Below are 21,847 nucleotides of genomic sequence, written 5' to 3'. Positions count from 1 at the left end.
AGATGCAACGAATGAGTGAGTGTATTCATCCGGGCTTCTTTCATCTAAACCATACAAGGTTCGTGGGTCGTGAGGTGTGTGTGACTTCGCGAACAGAGGGAACCGACTATAAGGCGAAAAAGAAATAGGGCTGGCCTCCAACTTTTTCGTTGCAAGATACCGCAGATCCAGCTACTTTGCTGCAAGGTAGGAAAACCGAAGCTGCGCAAAAGGAGGCGAAAAATCACTTTTTAGAAAAAACAGGCATGAAAGTTCTTGCTACTGGTGTGGTGTCACTCCCGTACGGAGTCTCTATGAGTCCATTTCCGGTGTATGTACACCTCAGCTGTGCCTATTCATGTGTCACAAAGCGTAGCTCGGAGAAGGGTCAATTTTACTCTGTTGTTGTATTTACTTTCCTCTCATCGATCTTCTCTTGCGAAACTTCCTTCTGGGGCTGTTTTTCTCGCTTGCGCCTCCCGCGTGTCCCGGAGAAGAGCAAAAGGAAGAGATAGCCACGGCAGCTCTCTTCAGTCTCTTCTGATTACATAGATCCGTGTTGCTTCTGCCGCCTCTTCTCCCGTTGCAATCAGAACGCCAGCTAAATGAGATGATCTGTTTTCTTTCTCCAGTACACACTCGGCCTTTCTTTTCCGCAAAAGCACAGAAGTTTCTTCTCCTCTGTTTTCCTCCTGTCACGCGTTCTTTCCGCGCCTACCGCGTGTTCGTACACCGCCACCGGGAGTGAAGCTTTCCTGTCCACGAGTTCTCTCAAAGATTAGCGTTGTCTCCACTCGGCTAGAATACCGCCGCTAAATCTCTCCGGTCAGATTCTTTCCTCTTTCCCTGTACTTTCCCTCTTCACTCCGTCTCCTCTTCACTTACTTGAATAGTTTGCGTTTGCTTCAGCATCTCTTTCTTTAAACGAAATCTTTCCTTCCAAGAAGCGCAGCGGAAATCTTCGAGAGAGATTTCTGAGAATTGGATCAGTGGTTTTTCTGGAGACCTTAGATGGGGCCCCTATACACGTGAGCCTCTGTACGGCGTCTGTACAGATGGAATTCTTCTGATGTGTTTTCCTCGACTTTCTCTGGATATGTACAAGCAGTCTTCTTTCCTTTGTTTCCTTGGAGCTCCTTCTTATTCAACGAATCTTCTCATCCGCTCTTTCCCTTTCTTAATCATCTGTCGTCTCTATATCTTCGTGTTCTTTCCGGCTATTTTCTGTGTACATCCTTGTATTCTTCCGAGATCTTTGCCTTGACTCATTCAGCTCTTCCTACGTCATAACCAGCATTCTCGGCTTTTCAACCGTGCACCGCGCTTCTTTCTTTTCCTCATACATCTTCTACCCACCCATCTTTCCTTAGAGAGGAGAAACAACTTCAACCACAGCAACTACAACTCTCTCTCTCCCCTCTTCTTCTCCTCCTCCTCCTCGCTCCTCCTTGTCCTTCCCTTTACTTTCTCCGTCTCTCCTTTTTCTTATCTCTTCCCTTCTCTTCCTGCACTCCCGTTTCCCTCCTTTCTTTCTTTCTTTCGTTCTTTCTCGGTATCTCCTGTCTCGAGCTCTTTGGGCTATACCTGAGTAGAGCAAGAGGTCTTTAGACCTAATCTTCTTCCTGTGTTCTCTACATCATTTTCGTTCATATAAGGTTGCTTTCTTAGTGCCTGTTAAACTAGTTTCAAATGACAGCCCAAGCCTTTTCAATCGCTTTCCGTCATCAAGGAAGAGTCATACAGAGCTAAAAAGATAGGTATACACACACATACCGTTGCTAAGTCCTCCCTTTCTTTCAGTCGCGTGGGTAGGAAAAGTTAGATTGAAGATAGATAGAGAGAGATAGATCAAAGATAGGTAGAGAGAGGGAGAGATGTCCCGTCTCATCGTTGATAGGAAAAGACACGTGAGTTGGAGTCAGGATCCTTGGCGCGGGTGTGGCTTTTCTTCATCTGTAAGAGAAGAAAAGAAGCTTTTCATTAATAGGGAAGACAAAAGATAGCAAAGAATCGGAAGAGAACTTTCATCCCCCGTTCTTTCTTTTTTTCTCCTCTCCTGAAGAAAGAACGCCTTCTTCGTCATTTACTTCCCACCTCTCATCTCCTGCTGTCCTATCATAAGACGTCTACGCCTCTGAAGTCTCTTATCCATAAAAGAACAACTCGAGCAAAAAAGACCTTCATAGGACGGAAGACACAACAGTCTCTTCAGCAGAGTCTACATAGCTAAGTGTACATCTCTTTCTCTCAATACATATCTCTCTACATCTCTCTCTTGGTCCCCCCCTCTCTCTCTCTCTTCGTGTCCATTGAGATAGTAGACAGAATGAGGCTTGATAAGTCCTCTTCTTCATCATCGGCTCATCATCATCAGACTCCATCAGGGGGTGGTGGTGGTGGCCACCAGGGAAGTCACACTAGTAGTGGGGGTGGAGAGCTTCTTCACCATACAAGTACTCCTGGCAAGGCGACCGCTCATCCGCAGAAAAGCAGTCATCTACAAGGGGAGGCTCACTATACAGACAACGCCGACCAAAATGAACAAGTCCGTCTTCTCAATCGTCTTGCTAACGCAGAGGGAAGTTCGCAGGTGAGAGAGGCTTCCAAGGGAAACTAGGGTTGATCTGTCGTGTTTCTTTTCAAGATATCTCTTGGACAAGACGAGATAGCGTCAGACGAGGTGAAGAAGAAGAACAAGAAGATCTGGATGAAAGAAGATGTCTGTACACTTCCGTATATACATGTATGTACATGTACCTCTTGTACACCTATGTATGGATAAAGCCCCTATGTATGTATAGATGTAGAAGTATTCTCCCTCTCTTTCTCTTTATATATATATATATGCATGAATAGGGGTTTTTATACAAGGTGTTCGTCTTCCTGTATATGTAAAATGTTTATCTGCGTACATGTATGTGTATAGATAGATATCTATATGTATACTTGCACAACGTGTGTCTTCTGTTCTTCCATGTATAGCATCTTTTCTATCGTATCTGCTTTCTACCTCTCCCCCGTGTCGGTAGTTCTAAATCTTTCTTCGCTCGTTCCCTGTCTCTATTCACCTTTTTCAAGAGGTGTTCATAGAACTTTACACCTTCTTCTTCCACTTCCCTTTCTTCTCCTTCATCTCTTCTTCATGATCTTTTCTTCTTCTTCTTTTTCGTCTTTCCTGCCTCACCTCAGCAAGGTCTTCTTTCCAAAGAAACTCTGATCTTTCTTTCTTCCGTCTACTTCTCTCACCTTCTCATCCCTTATACACTTCTTCTTTAGGTAACTTATTCTTCTTTGTTTTTGTGTTCTTTCTTTCCTTCGTCTTTATCTCTGATGCAGGTGAAGCAAGATGCGGTGATGGCCACCATGCCTGACTGGACGACTCTAGAGAAAGCAGGCGTTTTGCCAGTAGGCATGTCAAGTGTTCTCTCCAAGATCAATCCTCTCGCTCTTGATGACTTCGCTGAAATGCTCGCCGCGGTATGCAGACATTCTTCTCTCGATTCTACGCATTTCCTCCTTCTCAACATCCCGTCATACTCTATCCATTCAAACAAGTTCCTTTTATTCAATCTGTCCACCTATCTTGAATCTATTTGTCAGTCTATCTTGATCATACCTATTCTATATATCTGTCTATTTATCTATCTCGAGTCTGACTATCTATCTCTCTTGAATGTATCTACCTGTCATCATGAGGACTCTGTTCTCTCTCTTTACCTCTCTCTCTCTTTACCTACTTCTCTTTACATATCCCACGGATATCCATGTAGAGAGATATATAGATAGATAGATATCTTACAACACTCGTGGTTTGTCTCATTATCCATCTAGGAGTCTCATCTTTGTATCAAACTGGATACACCGTACATGGGTGTCGCATAGATACCGAAAGTGAGGTCGTTCTTTAGGGGGAGATGTCGAGAGATCGATAGACTGATAGAGGTTATAGTTACGAGCTGTCCTTCCTTTGATTTCGCATGCATAACTCTGTACAAATAGAAATGTAGACGCGCCTCTTGAGATGAGCTTGAATGACGGGATTCTCGTCTTTGGGCTTCTGGCTGTCCTTTTCCTTCCCTCGAATCACTTCCATATTCTTTCTTTCTCTCTTGTTCTCTTTCTTTCTTTCTCTCTCTTCCGTACTGTCTTTCTTTCTTATCTCTTTCGTTCTTTCTTATTCTTGCCTTTCTGTACCGGAATGTCTTTATCGTTGGTTGTTTGTCACGCTGCTTTTCTTCTTCTTCTTCATCTTTTTCTTCTTTAGGATGAAGACCTCGTCGCGGCTCTTCTGAATCTTATCCGGCTAGAAGGAGATCTGCATACAGTTCAATATGTCTTAACTATCCTATGTGAAATTGTCCGAGGTAAGTAGGACATTCTTACAAGAGAAGTTCTTTTCTTCTTCTACTCTTCTCTCTTCTTCAGTCTCTCTTCCTTCTCTCCGTAATAAGGAGGGGAAGCGCCATAGAGAGGTAGATAGATTAAAGATAGATAGGTAGATCAAAGACAGATAGATAGATAGATACATTAAAGATAGAGATCTCTTCTCGTTACGCTCGCATACCGTTTGCTTGCCATCACCCATTGTCTCCTCCCTAGATCGTTGCATGACGAGCTTTGCACCTCCATCCAGCTCTTAGAATAGATACAGAGAGATAGATTTCTGTAGAGGTCCTGACTCGTTAAAGTCTCTATTGCAATAATCTGAAGCTATACGCACATTCCTGTGCATTTCTTCCTATATATATACCCTAAACTGTCATCGCAGCCCCTGTGAAGCGATCTTCTTCTTTCTTGTCTTTCTTTCTTTCTTTCTTTGCTTTTAGATGATAGTAGTAAGTATGAGGCTCTTTGCTCGGCTACAGCGGGACTGAGGCATCCAGGGGGAGGGAATGAAGTCTTTCAGACGTTCCGTCAGCTTCTTGAGACTCCCAATCTTGATTCCTATACTGCAGATCGAGCGGCTTTTCTTCTCTCCGGATTCATGTGGTACGTATCTGTGAATGTCTACACATATGTATGAATACCCATGTACGTATGAAGATGTATGTACACGTATGAATGAATATGTATGTATGAACAGGCGTATGTATATGTATGGACACCCGGAGAGAACGAGTTTTGAGATGAGAGGACAGAGACAAAAGAAAAGAGAGAGGAAGAGAAGGAGGGATAGCAAACCAGTAGAGTTTATGTCCTTAGATTTTCTTCGTTTTCCTCCCTTGGGTTCTTTCCTACTCCTACGTGAGGGGTATGGCTGTGTAGAGCAGCATGCGTCTCAAGAAGAAGGACGGCAGCAGGGGTGGTACGTGTACAGTAAGGAAGAATGTCAAGATAGATAGACAACACATTAAGCATAGATGGATTAAACGTAAATAGACCATCCAAGATAGATACATTGTGGATAGATAGATTGCAGATAGATAAATCAGATAGAGGTAGATAGATTTGGGATAGATAAGTGAGGGAGTTCATAGTTAAGGAGGTTTAATAGAACGACCTTGTCTGAAGTGGATCTACATGAAGAGATCGAGAGGTATTTTGATTGATTGATCGAATGCCCCGAGTAAAAGACGAGAGAAAGGAAATTTTTTCTTTCCTTCACTCCATTCAGAAGCTCCATACAAGTAGCCACTGCTGATTCACGTGACCTCTACGTCTCTTCGTCCGCGCACATCTATATAATACCTACGTACGTATATGTATGTATATGAGTATAAGTCAATTCTTTCTTTCTCTATGGACTCATGTTGTCCCTTCAAGAATTTGATGAAAGAGGTTCTCTTCATGACGTAGGATTCTGTTGAAGAATGCTAAGAAGTTGAAAGCAGTCACGTATAGAACATACGCCATCTATGCATGTGGGGTGTATGTATGTATATGTATGTATGTATGTCTACGAAAGTATGTCTACGTAAGTATGTATATATCTGTATCCGTACGTATGTATGTATCTGTATGTATGATTTTGATGTAGTCGAGCCCATTCAGGAGCGTTTACAGATAACCAAGTGGAGTATCTCATTCAAGGCCTTCTTCATGGACGGGCAGCGAATAAGTTTCTCCTGACTGAGGGTGGCCGTCTTGATGCTTTCGTTAATCTCTTGAAGATAGGTAAACTTCATGGAAGATCGCGAACTTGCAAACTCAGTGGCACATCTCAATTAGGATGACTCTTCGCTATCTCTTTCTGCCTCGAACTATCAATTCATCGATGTCTATATACCCTCTTATCTCTCTACCTATTTACGTGTGATAGACCATGTTCGGGTAGATTCGGTATCTATCAATCTATCTTTAATCTGTCTCTCTATCGACCTTTTACTCTGTCTATCTGTTTGTCTTTAGTGTGTCTCTCGATATGTTCTTTTATCTCTGTAGTCGTGCATGGGAGAGGCTAGGTATGTGGAGTGAGATAGGTGATGTATTTGCAAAGCATAGCAGATCACTGCGTCCCTTACAGTTATACACCAAATGCAAGATCTACAGTCCCCTTTTTATCCCTTCTTCTTTCTTTCTTGTCCTATCAGCCACCTTCCGTGTTTCTCAAATCCTCTGATGCTCTCCTGCTTCTCCTTCTCCGCCAACACTGTGTATGTCTCTCTATATGTATCTATCTATGTATATATATGTGTATGGACACGTGTGTATGAGTGTGTATTGTGGATGCGTGTATATATAGATCATATGTATATGTGTGTATCTATGAATATATATGTGTGTGTGTATTCGGCAACAGATCGTTTTCGTCCAGTGCTATGGGAGCAGCGGGGTTTTCTTGAGTTGTAAGTTCTTTTCTTCGGAAAAATCTCTTTTCTTCTCTTGATCAAGTGACTCTTCTCTTCATTGATGTCTCCAGCTGAACCCAATGCAGACCTGACTATGCCTAGAGAAGGCTCTCTTCCTAAGGACTTCTGTCCCTCCTTTCCTTCTTCCATGATCTATATACAGAGTGTGCGTAGCTCCATATAAGATAGATATCTGTCCGTTCTACCTTGGTAACTTGAGATCGCTCTATCTATCTATCTATCTGTTTATCTATCTATCTATCTATGTATCTTTAATCTTCCGTTAATTCATCTATGTACCTGTATCTATGTATGTATCTCTTCATACGCCCTTACTTGTGTGCGTGTCTAACTCTCTTGTAGTAAGTCAGTTCGTACTGAGGTGGGATAGACTATCACACGCTCTCTATACTCATTCTTCAAACGCTAGGTGGTTCTCTGCTTTCTCCTCCACTCCACTTCCTTTCTTCAGTTTGTAGTAGTTTCTTTCTTTCTGTCTCCTCCTCTCTCTTTCTCTCAGTCAGTCAGTAGGAAAGCAATTTCCCCTCTTTTCGTTTTGTTCTTCTTTTCTTCCTCCTCGTCGACTCCGTTATCTACGGCTTTCCTCTACCTTTCTGTGCTTTTGGTGCTTCACGTAGGATCTTGAAGAATTTATCTCTCTCTCTTCCAGCAAGTATCTTATATAAGGCGATGTTTTGTACGTGGCTATTGACCTTTCATGAAGCTTTTCTTCCCCAGCTGAATGATAAAGGAACAGTCCTTGCTGTCTGTCTGGTTCTAAAGGAATCTAGAGTTGAGAAGGTAAGAAATAGATAGACCTCAACACGAGACAGAGGAAAGACTAGGAAGAAAGTATAGCGACGCGCTTGAATGATCTTCTTCTTCACAGTGCATATAAAGTAAAATGAGATTCAAGATAGATAGATAGTTAGATCAAATAGGACAGGTCTATTTCAATTAGAATGTCTTGTATAATGTACAGCGCAACTGACCTGTGTTGATTTCTCCAGGGATGATAGCTGCCTTCCTCTCCTTCTTCTTCTTCTGCCTTCCCTCATGGTGACTCTACTAACGTGTCCTCCAAGGGAAAGATAAACAACTCCACATCTCCGTGTAGCCTACAGAGACAGCCATTCGTTTGTAGAGACACGTGTGTACATATACAGGTTTCATTTCTATATACATATACATACGTTCAGATAGAGGTTTCTTGTTACCTATGCATAAGATGGAGATGAATGTGTGAAGATCTCTCTCGTTCTCTGCTTAGTCTTTCTTTCTTTCTTGATCTTTTTGGTTATGTGTGTGTGTTTTGTGTGTAGGTCATTCGTGTGGGTCTAGGGGTGTTAAGTAACCTTCTCAAGTGTGATTCGGCGGTAGAAACTATTATCGAGCAAAATGTCGCTCAGGTGAAGAGTCTCGATTCGTGTTGAGATGGAGGAGGTCTGTCCTCCATTTTCTCTTGGTCTCTATCTCTCTAACAGACTTAGAAAGAAAGAAAAGAAAGAAAGAGGAAGAGGCACACGCGCTCTCGTCTGGGGGGGTGTTGTCTAGTAGAAGAAAAGGTCTACAGTTACAGACATGCATACACTCCTTTCAACTCGGTCTTCGTACTGCTGTATCCTGTTTCTATCACTCCAATACCTTGCCTGCTTGTGTTCTCTCCATACTCTTTTAGACTCGAAGAGTAGAGGAATACACGCTGGTAGAGGTAGACCAACGAGAGATAGATAGATAGACTAAAGACAGATAGGGAGATTGATCAAAGATAGATAAATCAATGACAGGTAGATAGATCAACGAAAGGTAGATCGAAGATAGACAGATTCACGATAGACAGGTAGCACGAGTCGCGGTAGTCTTCTGTGTTTATGGAATCTTTTCCTGCGTCTTGTTTTCTCTTGTTTTTCCCTCATGTTCTTTCTTTGTCATTCTTTCTCATTCTTTCTATCTTTCTGTCTGGTGTTAGGTCCTTGCACTACTCGAGTTTGAGAAGTGGAGAGACGCAGATATGTATGACGATATCCGGCTCGCGACGTCTTGTCTGGAGCATAAGATTCGCCAGTTTAACAACTTCGATCGTTACTCGAATGAATTAGAGAAGGGCCATCTCACTTGGTCTGTTCTCCATTCAGGCAAGTATTCTTTCTCTCACTTATGTGTGTACATGTAGGAGATACATGCACGCCCATACATATTTTGTATACATATATGGTACCTATGAAAAAACGTAACCTCTACAATATATGGTTTTAGGGTTTAATCTCTCTATCTATATCCATCTGTCTATCCATCTATCTTTAATCTATCCATCTGTCTTCAATCAATCTGTCTATTTGCGTATGTATTCGTCTGTCTTCATTCATCCGTCTCGCGGTCTCTTCGGATGGATAGATCTCTATTCTCACTACCCACGAAGAGAGGAGTCTATATCGTTCACTCTGGTAGATGTGTATTCAGACAGGGAGATTCCTTATTTCTGTTTTGCCAAGCCTTTCTCATGTGAGAAGATAGATCTTCGTACGCTCGCTCACACCACTCTCTACTGCAGGGCGCAGTGGTGTGTTGACTTGGTTAGATCGATGGACTGCGGGAGTTTCTGCTTGAAGTCCATTCAGTAGGCGATGTGATTCGATGCACCAAAGAAGCAAGGAAGGATAGAAAGGCGATGTTTCATATGTCTTTTCATCCTTCGTTTCTTCTCTCGTTCATTCATAGTTCTGTCGTCAAAGTGATTTGAAGGGTGGTCCTTCTCATCCCTCCATCTGATCCACATTCAGGGTGTTCCTGTCTCAGCGCGCATGCACTTAGGTAGTCATACGCAGACATCGTAGTGCTAAGGAGTATACATACCTGTACACCGTAGAGTCAAGGTTACACGTACATACACATCGGAGTGCTAAGGATGTACACACGTATACGTTGAGGTGCTTACATATATAGATATTTATATGTACGTATATACAACACGATAGGTCTCTATGTCGATGCATGCTCTATAGAACTCTGACTCTCTCCAAGGCGCTACCGTCACGATGCGGACTAGGGACCAGTGTAATACAGAGACGTATGGACTCCTCTCTCCCTCCTCTCGTCGTTTGACTTCTCTCATCATATGTCTTTGCATGCCCGTGAGTGTATGTGTGTATGTAGTAGATATCTCTATATAGAGAGAGCGAGAGAGAGAGGGAGGGAGAGTATTCGAGTAGGTTGAAGTGAGTTTTGGTGGGGTTTGTGTTTTTTCTTTGTGTCCGATTTGTAGAGAAGTTTTGGCGAGAGAATGTGATGGCGTTCGAGAATGATGAGTTCCGTGCGATCCGGAAACTTGTGAAGCTTCTTGATACAACGACAGATAAAACGACCTTAGCTGTTGCATGCTATGATCTTGGTGAATTTGCTAGGCTTCATCCAGCTGGCAAAAAGTAAGCTGAACGTCCTTCTCATGATCTTGCCTCGCTCTCCTCAGAACCTATAGATAGATAGACAGACAGATTGATAGATTCAACAGAGATTCGTGTTAGATAGATTCACGCAAGGTAATCAAATTCACCCCAATAGAGGACCCCTACAAGGCAAGCGGCTCATCACATGGTACATCTAGCGGTTTTCTTGGGAGTGCAGATTGTGTGGATGTTGTTATGTATTGAGTGATGTACGTAGACAGGTGTGTGTGGCGAAGAGTGTGCATAATCCATCATACCTGAACAGATGAGAAGAAGAAAGAACCTTCAGGAGAATAAGGGGGGAGGGGAGGGGTGTATGAAAGACACGAAGAAGGAAGGACTTTGCTTGTGTGACGTGGGAGAAGTTAATGAGGGAAGGTGCCTTCTCCCACCTGATCTGAGTTGTCCTGTATACCCGGCAGGTGTTGTAGGCGGTGGTAGATCAGTGCTGAGCTGTACATACAGTATCGTCATATGCATGCATTCACCCGAGCATGCTCCCTTGCACTATCCACTCAGGATGAATCTGTTGTCAGAAGGAGAGTAGATACGAATGATGTGTCTCGATGTTCGGCGGTTTTTCCTTTCCTGTGTGAGAGAGGGGCCGTCTTCTTTGCGTGTCTAGAAAGAAAGGTATCTATCCTGTGTGTCTATGATGAACAACACTTCACGCTCTTTCTCTTTCTCTCCTTCTCTCCTCTCCTACAGTGTGTGTCAGCAGCTGAAGATCAAAGACCGTGTAATGCTTCTGATTAGCGACAAAGACAGAGAGGTTGCGGGAGAGGCACTTCTCTGCATTCAGAAGCTCATGCTTAATAACTGGCAGGATGTCGCTGAGCTCCCCAAGAAATAACTGACTCGGCTCAACCCGTCTCTTACTTATCACCTAGTTGTTTCTTCTTCTTTCCTTCGCCTTCATCAGACGTCAGACTTCCCATGTATACATGTATATGTGCTACGGATCTCTCTATTCATATAGAGATATCTATAGAAGAAGAAAGCTCTCATCATGATTGTATTTGAGTGGGGAATATATACATCTATATCTGTCTAGATCTCTCTCTATATTTACGGGTCTAGATGATCGTGATGGAAGTTATCTTGACTATGAAAGAGTTCGGGTTGATCAGAAGGAGAACAGCGATGGTGAGGAAGGAGGCTTTGCTTCTCTGTTGATCGGGAGAGGTAAACAAGGAAGGCCGGCGTCTCTTTTTTTGGCCATGTATGTTCTTCCTGTTCGTCTACTCAGTGGGAGATCGAATCTTTCTTCAAAGAGAAGTCAGTTCTATTTGTGATGATGCATGCACCTGGAGAGTATATACACGTCTAAACAGGACTTCTCAAAAGTCTGTATATCGGTTAGATCATGATCATGCAAGGAATTAGAAGCTCTCTCCTTCTCCTGTCTTCTTTCGATTGAGCCTCCCTCCTTATCTCTGGAGAGAGGAAGTGGGGAAGTCATTTAGATGAAGAGGTCGATCTGCACTGCATCCCATGGTCGTCTTTGCCTGAGTCTAAAGGAAAAGTCGAACGTGAAAGAAAGACAGAGAGACCAAGGAGGTGTTGAGAGAAGAGGCCAGGAAGAGCGTTGAGTAGAGGAGCCTCGTAGACGGATTTTCGGTTGTACATGCCTTCTCTTTTTCACATATTCAAACAGCCACCTTCATAGTTTCTATCTACATCTATATAGCTCGTCTTTGCTTTCTTTGTTTTGGAATACAAGAATCTCTTTCTTATTCCGGTGCTTTGCGAGTAGTATAGACCACCTTGGCTCACACATCACCTCCTGTCTTGGAGGAAGGCTCTCGGCCTTCTTAGCTGTAGAAGTCTTTCTAGACACGATGAACGATAGTGCCAGAACAACACAGCTCCTTTTTTCTTTCTACAAAGACGTCATCTATCTCATAAAAGTGCTTCCTATCATCTCTCGTTCCCCGGAAGAGAGACCTCGTGAAAATCTCCGCGGTGATCATAAGAGAGACGGGTTATTGGCGAGGCCTCGCATTGCTAGTGTGATGAATCGGGTAGCCTGCCGGCACTATTATGAAGACACAGTAAGGGATAGAAAAGTCGGGAGGAGGGAAGAGAAGAGAACGTTCATTCACCAGTGAGGAACGAAGTCGAACAGAGGACCAGTGAGGGGACCTTTTCGCCGTCTATCTTTTGCCTAACCAAGAAAGGAGGATGGAAACAAGGGCTAAGACACAGAAGAAGAGACGCATGAACAAACAGATCCCCCTACAGATCTCTTGAGTTTTATGCGAGTCCCTCGACACTACCGTAGAAAGTTCGAGCTACCTACGGTTTATGATGATATAAAGAAAGGAACGACTTCGGAATCATTCTGCTCTTCTCGGGCAGGGGGTGTACGTACACCTTACAAGCCGCCTCCCCTACTGTTGTGGTTGGACTGATGGATGATGAGGTTTTATCGGCTGAACTTCTTAGCGTCTGAATTCTTCTTCTGGTCTGGTAGAGGACAAGCCTTTATGATGTGGTAGAAGCTATGGAACGGTCTCCCAGGGTCATCAGGGTCTTCTCTTACTGATATACGAATACGGTGCTATCATTGAAGATTCACACGCATTGAATCCAACCAGCCAGTCTCCTTCCTCTTCCTCTCTCGTTTCTTTCTTATTCTTCTCTTCTTGAATGGGTCCCTCTCTTCCACCATGCTCGATCTAAAGAACCTCTACAGAAATCGAAGACTTTCTCTCTTTCTTGTGCAGGTAGTCGATGTCTTCTTTGGTTCTCCCCCCCGTCCATCCTTCCCTCGTCTCTCTTGCCAGCTCGTTGTTGTCTACCTCTTGAAGATGACCCTTCTTCACTGTCTTCGCCTGGCTTCGGCTCTTCCCTAGGAACACTAAGAAGATTCTTCTTCTCGTCTCTTTCCTGAGAGGGACGAGTGGCCGAGAGTGAAGATAACTCACTACCAGATACAAGTGAACGCCGAGGCATGCAAAGATCGAGAGAGAGAAGAAGATCTTCATCACGTGATACTAGGTGCCTTCGGGGCCGTGTTTTGCCACCACGAGAGCGCCCGATAGGAGGCGTAGTGATAGTAGAGGCGGGGGTTAGTCTCCGTCCCTTCTTAGAGACAGAACAAGATACAGGAGGTATCTCAGCACTGCCAGCTTCAGAGGAGAAGGAACAAGGACCTGTCTGCTCCTTATCATGATGTATATGATGTGCTCCTGGTGAATCGGCCGGTGTCGATCCTGATACAGCCAAAGGCTCATGACCTTTAGTCTTCTCAGGAGTATCGATCTGGTGAGTATTCGAAAAGTCAAGTGGGACTTCTTGCCCTTTGAAAAAGGTAGAAATCTTATGAAACAAGGAAGAATCTGCCGAGCGTCTAGTATGGTCAGCAACTCCTTTTTCACCTTCTAAAGAACTCTGAGCGTTTTTCCTCATGTCTTTGGTCCCCTCACCACTCTTTGGACTTCCCGAACCGAGTGGCTGTGCTGCACCTTCAACTGAAAGGACTTCTAGACGCGGGGACGGCAAGGAATGCTTGAGACCGGGGGTAGGAGGAATGCGATTGGAAGATGGTAGCTCCACCCGGGAGCCTTCTCTTTCTCTGTCTATTGAAGTTTTAGCTGCGGCGTAATCTACCAGAGCCTGAGAGAGCAAGAGATCACATAGAGAAAAGGTCGAGAGCAGTGACACAACAATGAAACCGGGAAGAAGTCGATCATGCCGGTAACCTTGGCTGGCGTGTCCGAGGAGCAGCAGTCATCCGCTGTCCCCTTTGTACGTCATACTGAGAGGTAACCCGGCTTGGATCTAGCCTGATGAGAATGACTCCCTATGTCTCCGGAAGCCTGTAGGAGATCTATTCATACACCTCTTTACCTAGACACCGACACAGCAGCTATCCATAGCCACACACGAAGCTTTGCTTGGACGACTGCAGGGTAGACATTCTCCTACTGTCTGTCAATACATACTGCACGCATGCGGCATATGAATCTATGGTGTATAGACAGATGTGGAGATCCAGCCTCATCAACGTCGATCTATATATGTGAGAGTTACTGGTGATGTTAGTCTCACCTGAAAATCAAGGCCACTTGTCCACTCAATGAACTGGAGAGGAACCCTGTACGTAGAGAGGTCGACATTCTTTCCACCTCCTATCACTTTTCTATTAGGAAGAACAAAAGACCCAAAAAGAGCTTCAGGCAATACCCTCTTCTCGTCAATCGGTTCTTCTTCTCTTATTCTCTCCTCTGTCTTTCTTCCTCTTCTTATTCTCCTTCCTATCATTTTCTCCGAGGTGACCTCCCCAGAAGGTATAGAGTCTTCACGGGATTCATCATTGCTCAGAGCGGAGAAGATCTTCTTGTTCTTCTTATCATCGTGACTATCTTTCAGTGACATATCCGATGTTGGGGTCTTTTCTTCTATTTGTCTGCCTTTCCAGCCAAAAGAGAAGAATCGATTTGAGAAGATCGACAATCTTCCATCATTTCCTTCTTCTCTTTGGTCTTTGACGACTCCTTGTATCGTATTGGTCTCGGCTAGATCCTTTCGCAAGCCGACAGCTAGAATAATCTTGAAGGTATGTGTAGGTACAGGTATCAGCCGCTGGCCTATGACATCGTAGTCTATATGAAGCGGAGCTTGATGACTAGGCGAAGCTATCGATTTCCTCGCAGACGATGTATGAGACGCAGGTGATAGAGTTGAAGAGAGAAGGAGAGATGGAGAAGATGATCTTCGTGGCGATGAAGAAGGAGAAGAAGTAGAGAACGAATCGGAGAAGTCAGATGAAGTAGCAGTAGAAGAAGAAAGAGAAGACCCACGTGATAGGGGGGAGCGAGACGATTCTTCTCTTATTGATTCTTTAGAAGTCTGCAATCCCAGGGACGTACGACACAATCGAAAACTCTCTGCGTATGCATCAGCACCTGTCGCCACAGTCACACTAGGGAGAGGAGAAGAAGAAGAAGAAAACAAGGAAGACGAAGTGGAAGAAAAAGAGGAAGGATTTTGAAACGAAGAAGAAGAACCTGTTAGAGCTTCTATAGAGACAGGTATGGACAAAGGACTCGAAGCGAAAGGTCTGAAGAAAAGAACATACATAACAACACTAGGCAGGAAAAGATTTGATATGGAAAATATACACAACAGCATCTAAGATCTCCGAAAGAGAAAAGAGGATGAATATCTCTAACCGTCTTTTTTCCATCTGTCAGCTTAAATAAGTAGATCGCTCGGTGTACTCCACCATTCCTCGTTAGATAGATTCGCATAGGGCATGTATGATCTCATCTATCTTTCACACCTAGAAGACGACACACGAACATATAGATAGCTGAGGCTTCGTTTTCATACATCCACCCTATCACCAAGCGACAACTTTAATTTATCAATAGGCAGTAGAGTGTACGTACGCCACAAGCTTTCCTTTGACATGTCTTTCCAAGCACCAGTCTTGTCTTCCTCTAAGATGCGGCATATCGAGCCTTTTCCTACAAGGATAGCTGAGAGAAGATGATAGCAGATGCCAAAGAAGATCAATACCGAGAACCTCTTGCATGTTCTATAAATAGAAACGAGAATCTGTTCTTTCTCGACTCCTCTCATTTCCTAGATCTTGTTGTCTGTTGTCTCAGAGCGATGAGATGAAAGATAAAAAATCCCCTCCCTCTGGATGGCTATGAAAGAAACACAAACTTCCTTACTTGATGCATGCAAAAGTCCTGAGAGATTCTTTGCCTCTTCCATCACTTCTCTTCTTAGAAGAGAAATCATCCGATGAAGAGAGTGAAGGAAGATTCTTCAAGTTGCTTGTAGAAGACGTCTTCTCCACTCCCTCAGATGACACCGATGGCAAGGGGACTTGTATTCCTCTTGAACCTTCAAGCGAGGAGGCAGGAGTGAGAGAATAAGATCTCTTGCTCTCCTCCTTCTCCTTCTTCTCTAGAGAGCAAGCTGATGTTAAGCTAGTAGATGAAGGAAGAGAAGGAGAAGAAGCTGAACGATGAAGGCCATACCCCTGGTCACGGTGGTTGCCTCTTTCCCTAGTTGAGCTTTCATCTCCTCCTCCTTCTCCCCCTAGTGTCTTCAACGGTGAAGAAGCTTGAGAACACCCTTTGTATGAGAAAGTTAGATCTTCACGTTGACTACATGACGGAGAAGAAGAGGTACGATGAAAGTTGAGAGGGAGATGATCAGCTGAGGATTCTTTGAGGAGGTGTACAGACACTTGAGGATGTCTTTCAGCCAGATCTCGTGGGAGCCACAAAGGTCCAGAGACCACAAAAACTTCTTCATACAGATCTGTGAGATTCTTACTCAACGCTTCTAATCTAAACCTGAAAGAGAGCGAAAGAACAGATAAAAGAGTCGAATCCTGTCTTTCTGCAAGAGAGGACGGCTCTACGGGACGAGATGTTTCTCTAGGTCACTTAGGAAACTGTACGTCACGTCATATTGATGTACAGTAGACTTTATCCTTCTTCTCGCCTGTCTCCTTTCTCATGCCGATGTGAAGGCCTCCCACAGCGAAAATACTAGTTGTCTTCTCAAATACAGTACAGGTGGTGTCGGATCATACAGCAGTGTCCGTATCTTCTTGAGAGCTTTCCTCTACATCACGGCCTACCTACATACATAGGCTTACGAAAGCGTTTCTTCGCATCAAGGCATACATACATATTCATACATACATACAGAGTATTGAATACATGCATATACAAAGACATATACACATATACATACATAGTCCTAAATATACATTCATAGACACCAGCATACATGTTCATACATAGTTATATTCGTACATACATAGATACGAACATACATATATACATATTCAGACATATGCCTACGTAACGTTGTCCACGAGGACCTACCTCCACCAGCAGATCTGCGTACCATAATGTTTTTTGACTCTCTATATTCAGTTTCACCCTGAGAACCCTTGCCACCTCGTCTTATATTCAGTCACGTGCAATGAGATCTACACTCTACACCTTTAAAAGAGCCCTTTCCTCGCCGGCGTAGTCTATCTGTAGCATAAGTGTATGTAAGCGCCTATACGATGATGAAGAGACACCATCTATATAGCAAGATGTCCCTCTTGTCTCCCTCTCATGTCTACCAAGCTACTCCTCGAACACCTTGAAGTTTTACCATCTTCTCCAAAATCTCTCTAACTCACATCTCTCTCCACCAGCCTTGCCACGGAGGTCATTCACACAAGCCGTCCACAGGGAAGCTGATAGAACAGGATGTGTGCGACGCCTGTATAGTCCATATCCTAACAGGTGTCTATGCTATGTATGCTGTAGAGGTAGATAGGATGTTTCTTCTGCCGTACCATTGATTCGCATTGACAGCCTGGTTCTGAGGGATGATATTAGCACCTAGAGAGAAGGTACTTCGGAGATCTTCTGCACTCTTCTTATGCAGTGCTACGGCAGCAAGATGTCCTTTACTATATCCTGTATGCATTACCACACAGCACAAGCACAAAAGAGGGATAGAGGCCGAACTCCACATCTTACGGATAGGTGAGAAAGAGATTTCTTACTCCTACGAGCCGTACAAGTGCCCATCGACCTAAGCCATATAACTTCTACATCATGTGCCGGAGGTATAGACCACAGGTCGAAGAAAAAGATTTTGAGTGGAAAAAGACAGGGCGGAAAGATTTCCTACACAGACGTCCACATGTATGTCCTCCATACAGTGTATGGACAGCGGAAGAAAGAGGGAGACAGGAATACTGGTGAACGTGATATGATGATGATGATGAGGTATACCCAGAAGTCATTTCCCCTCCATGTCTCCACAGTTACAAATGCACGTATCACAGGATAGAAACGTACGTGAACTAACCTGAATGAGAGTAGTCGCTATTGCTTGGGCTCCACATTTCATTGATACGCCTCTCTTGTTTGAAAGCTATTCCTTGTCTATCCAATAGAACTTTTCCTTCTTCTCCTTTGACCGCTTTCTCTCCTTCCGTTTCTCTTTCTTCTTCGTCTTCCTCTTCTTCACCCCCTCTCTTCATCCATCTTCTTCCTCTACTTGAGCCCGCTTCTGTTCTCCTCTTCCTTCTTCCTATCCTTTCTGATCCACCTTCATCCATCACACTGTCTGACAGATCTGCTTTGTCTTGTTCTTCTCCTTCATCCTCTGTTTCTTTTCCCTTGCTCTTCTCTTGGTTGAAATGCTTGTCTCCTTCTTCAAGAAGAAGTTCTCTCGCTGCTGTCTGTTCGCGTGTTCTCGCAGAGCTATTCCCTCTACTCTCACCTGTGTAGCTGTCCTCGTAGGAAGTAGTAGGAGACACTCGAGACGATAGAACGGTAGGAGCCTCCTTCGGCGTGGTCGGAAGAGACTCTTTTTTATTCTCGAGAAAAGGAGAAGAAGAGTTCGCTCCTTTGCAAGGAGAAGATGAAGAAGAATCACGCACTCCGTCTTCTTCTTCACTCTCACTGCAGCTACTAGGGGTAGATAAAGAAGAAGAGGAGGAAGGTACAAGCCTTTCGGCGACATAAAGAGGTTGTCGGTGTATAGTCGAGAAGACAGAAAGAAAGCCTGGAGCATATAAAACTCTTTCTGTGGAGGGAAGTAAATGAAATGGAAAGTGAAGAGAAGATCTATTTTTTACAAGGTGAGAAGAAAGAGACACCCTCTGCGCTTCTTCATCTCTATCAGAAAGATACCTGTACAGAGATGGGGTCTCGATGGCATCTTTGTTCCCATGAGGCATAGACACTTCTTCTTGCTCTTCTTCCGTGAGTGAATACTTCTCATCACTTTTCCTAGATCCCCTATCAAGAAGAATCTTGTCTTCTCTCTCGTCTTCGTTCCTACAAGTGAACCTAGTGTATCCGAAGAAGACGAGGATGAGGCCGCAAAGACCTCCACCACATACAACGCCTACGCAGAAAGAGAAGAGAGTTGCGGAGCTAAGGAGATAAGATGGTTGACGGTGACTTGAAGAACAGCTAGAGAAGAATCGATTAGGAGTGCTACGAGGAGAAAAAGAAGGGAGCGAAGAATAAGGAGACCAGTGAAGAAGACAGGGGTGAAAGAGACAAGGGTTTTCCTGAGAGGAGGAGACCGATGAAAGGGGTAGCCGAAGCGACGATGAGGAAAATGAAGTCCGTAGAGGAATCGTCTTCTTCAAGTCTATGGACACCACTTGGGTGAATTCCTTTCTCGATGAATGAAACGATCGATATGTCGGAGAAGAAAAAGGAGGAAAGATGATGAGGGAGGAGAAGCGATGAACCCGAGGAGAATTCCGAAATGGAAGAAATGACGGAGAACTCTGGACAGCGCTGGCCATGATGTTGATAGGACACGCTAAAACGGTATCCCGAAAAAGAAGATAAAGGAAAGAGCAAGATAGACGGTAAATCAGAAATACAAGCAAAGGAGGATGGGCGAATCTCCGAACATGCGAAGAGACTCAGGGTATCCCTTGACCTACTCCACACACACCAGGCTGTTTATTCTTCAGCAGTCACGTGTCTTGCCTTACAAGAAACAATACGAGCTAACAGCTCAGCTCCCTTCCTTCTTCTTCTTTTGCTTGTCGACATTCTTTGCTAGCGGTGGCGGTGGGATAAGTACAAAACGAGGTGTAACCGCTTTCCCGTTTTGGAGTGAGGTGTACATACACCTGATGCAATGTCTCGTTGAGGGAGGGGGAGAGAACGAGACTTGATGTGCTCATATAGGATCGACACGATTCTTACACGTTACCATCTTTATAGAAGAGAACTCTTTCTATTGTAGAATAATAGGATACGCGCGGGAGCTAGGTAACTGGAGAGGCATCTATCTCGATACATTACGGGGAGACAGACGACGACTCGATCTATACACATGAACGTATCGTTAGAACCACGTAAGATTCCCCCAAAGATTCACTCCACGTGACACGCATCCGCTAGGGTTTAGCTACAGAGCTTTTACGCGAAAGAGGCAGAAGTTCTAGTGAAAGAGGTAGCCAGAAAGAAGACGGAAGGGAGAAGACCGGAGGAGAAGAAAATGCAGCTAATCGATGATCGCCGAATGCATGCGCAGTCTCCCTCCAGATGCTGGAAGTCTCATCCACTGGAGAACAGAGGGGGGACAGGACCTATGAAGACAACCGTCCGTGATTAACTTGTACATGTAAGTGCACGGTATATCAATCTCCCACGACTCCAAGGACAATGAGGATCTTTGTTCTGAAAGCGTGCTAGTGTTTCTGCGGTGTCCGCCGCCATCGTACGGAATGTTAAACAGAGAAGAAAACACTCAAGCCAGTGGTCAGCTACCGCCGATGGGTGAGAACGTCTTTCCGGATGGGGTGGGTCCTCGGGAGGGAGCATCTAACTCCCTTCACGGTTCGTCTCTCCTGTTATTGTCATTATGCCTCTCTTGCGCTTGCTGTCTCACAAGCTAGCCAGTTAGCTAGCTGGCTAAGTGCGGCGCTTCATTGAATTTGTTAGCAACTAACCTCCTTGCAACTGACGAAGACAAGACGTGGACGTGATTAAGCACCAAAGCAACTGCTTCCGTGTTACGAGGAGTCAGAAGTACCGGCAAAATGGATGGTGGGTATTTAGCACCGACCGACTACTGTGTGTTTCTATCTGCTGTTCTACAGAGAAAGAACGGCCAAAGACGACGCCTGCAGCACCACCAAATACAAATCAGAGTCAGTGGCCTCGGTATTCCGAAAAACAGTGTAGACTGAGAAAGAAAGTTCAAAGCAATCATTGTCTTGAACCGGTAGGAAGGACGTCCTCGATGTCTCCAGTGCCAGGAATGAATAATTCGAGTGCGATCGATCCTTCTGAACTGTTGGGAGAGCAATGAACGCGCTCTTTAGATATCTCTCGTCAGTCTCTGGCATGCATGGCTGTGTTCTTCGTGAAAAGGACCGCCCTTCTACCTTTCCCGTGAGTATCCGTAGTAGCTGGGTGACCCAGTCCTCTAGCTAGTTGATCGGCCGTCGTGGGTGTGTCTCCTCTCCCTTGCTTTGAACAAACGATCTGCGAAACAGACTGAGTGTTTTTCCATCGAAAAGACGAATGTCAGTGAATTGTTGTATGTATGTCTCTCAAGCCTATTATTCAGCAGTGAGCTATGGCCTCCTCATACTGAGCTACTTCGATCACCAAGCCTTCACGACAATCTCCATCTAACTGACCTCCTCACTCCCCCTCTACAAGAAACTCTTGGCGTCTCCATCATCCTCATCTTTCGTCTTCAAAATTCACAGTTTTCCTACGTCTCCAACTTTGTTTGAAGTCATATATGCATCTATCTACCTTCACAACATCACCAAATAACGTATGAAAGTCTTCATCTCTGGACTTTTTCATTTCGATTCCTAAATTCTTATTTACTCAAACATACACCAAATACATACCAACAGTCACCCACTCACTCACTAACTAGAGAGTTGTTTTCTATCTTTCCTACCATCACTCCTTTCCCGTTTCCCGGCTGCTTAAGACTCTTTCTCTCTTGCTCCATCAGACATGTCTTAGCTACATCTTCGAAACTTTTCGAAATAGAAATAGAATATTCGAGCCAAACGATATGAATTCCAGAATTCTCTTTCTTTTACATTTGAGACCCCACACCCCCCCACCCTACCCCCCCATGAGGAGGAAG

At 44.3% G+C, this 21,847-nt stretch overlaps 3 protein-coding genes across 3 annotated transcripts; 2 read left to right on the top strand and 1 right to left on the bottom strand.

The window, feature by feature from the left end:
- Positions 1 to 23: 23 nt before the first annotated feature.
- Positions 24 to 12,832, top strand: CSUI_004574 (vacuolar atp synthase subunit; the record flags this gene model as incomplete). The annotated part of the gene is made up of 11 exons (XM_068064762.1): positions 24 to 2,569; positions 3,316 to 3,456; positions 4,244 to 4,343; positions 4,806 to 4,968; positions 5,957 to 6,093; positions 6,719 to 6,764; positions 7,406 to 7,568; positions 8,090 to 8,176; positions 8,737 to 8,926; positions 10,030 to 10,189; positions 10,919 to 12,832. Coding segments are annotated over exons 1-9 (1,290 nt in total), but the record flags the coding sequence as incomplete, so codon positions are not given.
- Positions 12,833 to 12,844: 12 nt separating this feature from the next.
- Positions 12,845 to 19,537, bottom strand: CSUI_004572 (dna rna non-specific endonuclease; the record flags this gene model as incomplete). The annotated part of the gene is made up of 5 exons (XM_068064760.1): positions 18,062 to 19,537; positions 17,541 to 17,664; positions 15,901 to 16,533; positions 14,267 to 15,278; positions 12,845 to 13,831 (listed from the first exon to the last, which is right to left on the bottom strand). Exons 1-5 carry the CDS (start codon positions 19,518 to 19,520, stop codon positions 12,845 to 12,847), a joined length of 4,215 nt encoding a protein of 1,404 aa, XP_067923261.1. The 5' UTR covers positions 19,521 to 19,537.
- Positions 13,907 to 18,723, top strand: CSUI_004573 (uncharacterized protein; the record flags this gene model as incomplete). Its single annotated transcript, XM_068064761.1, has 4 exons — positions 13,907 to 13,912; positions 14,637 to 14,784; positions 14,890 to 15,182; positions 18,499 to 18,723. 4 exons carry the CDS (start codon positions 13,907 to 13,909, stop codon positions 18,721 to 18,723), a joined length of 672 nt encoding a protein of 223 aa, XP_067923262.1.
- Positions 19,538 to 21,847: the final 2,310 nt, after the last annotated feature.

The sequence above is a fragment of the Cystoisospora suis genome, assembly GCF_002600585.1.
Source record: "Cystoisospora suis strain Wien I chromosome Unknown contig_2151, whole genome shotgun sequence".
Taxonomy (NCBI): domain Eukaryota; phylum Apicomplexa; class Conoidasida; order Eucoccidiorida; family Sarcocystidae; genus Cystoisospora; species Cystoisospora suis.
This window is presented reverse-complemented; position numbering and strand designations above follow the sequence as displayed.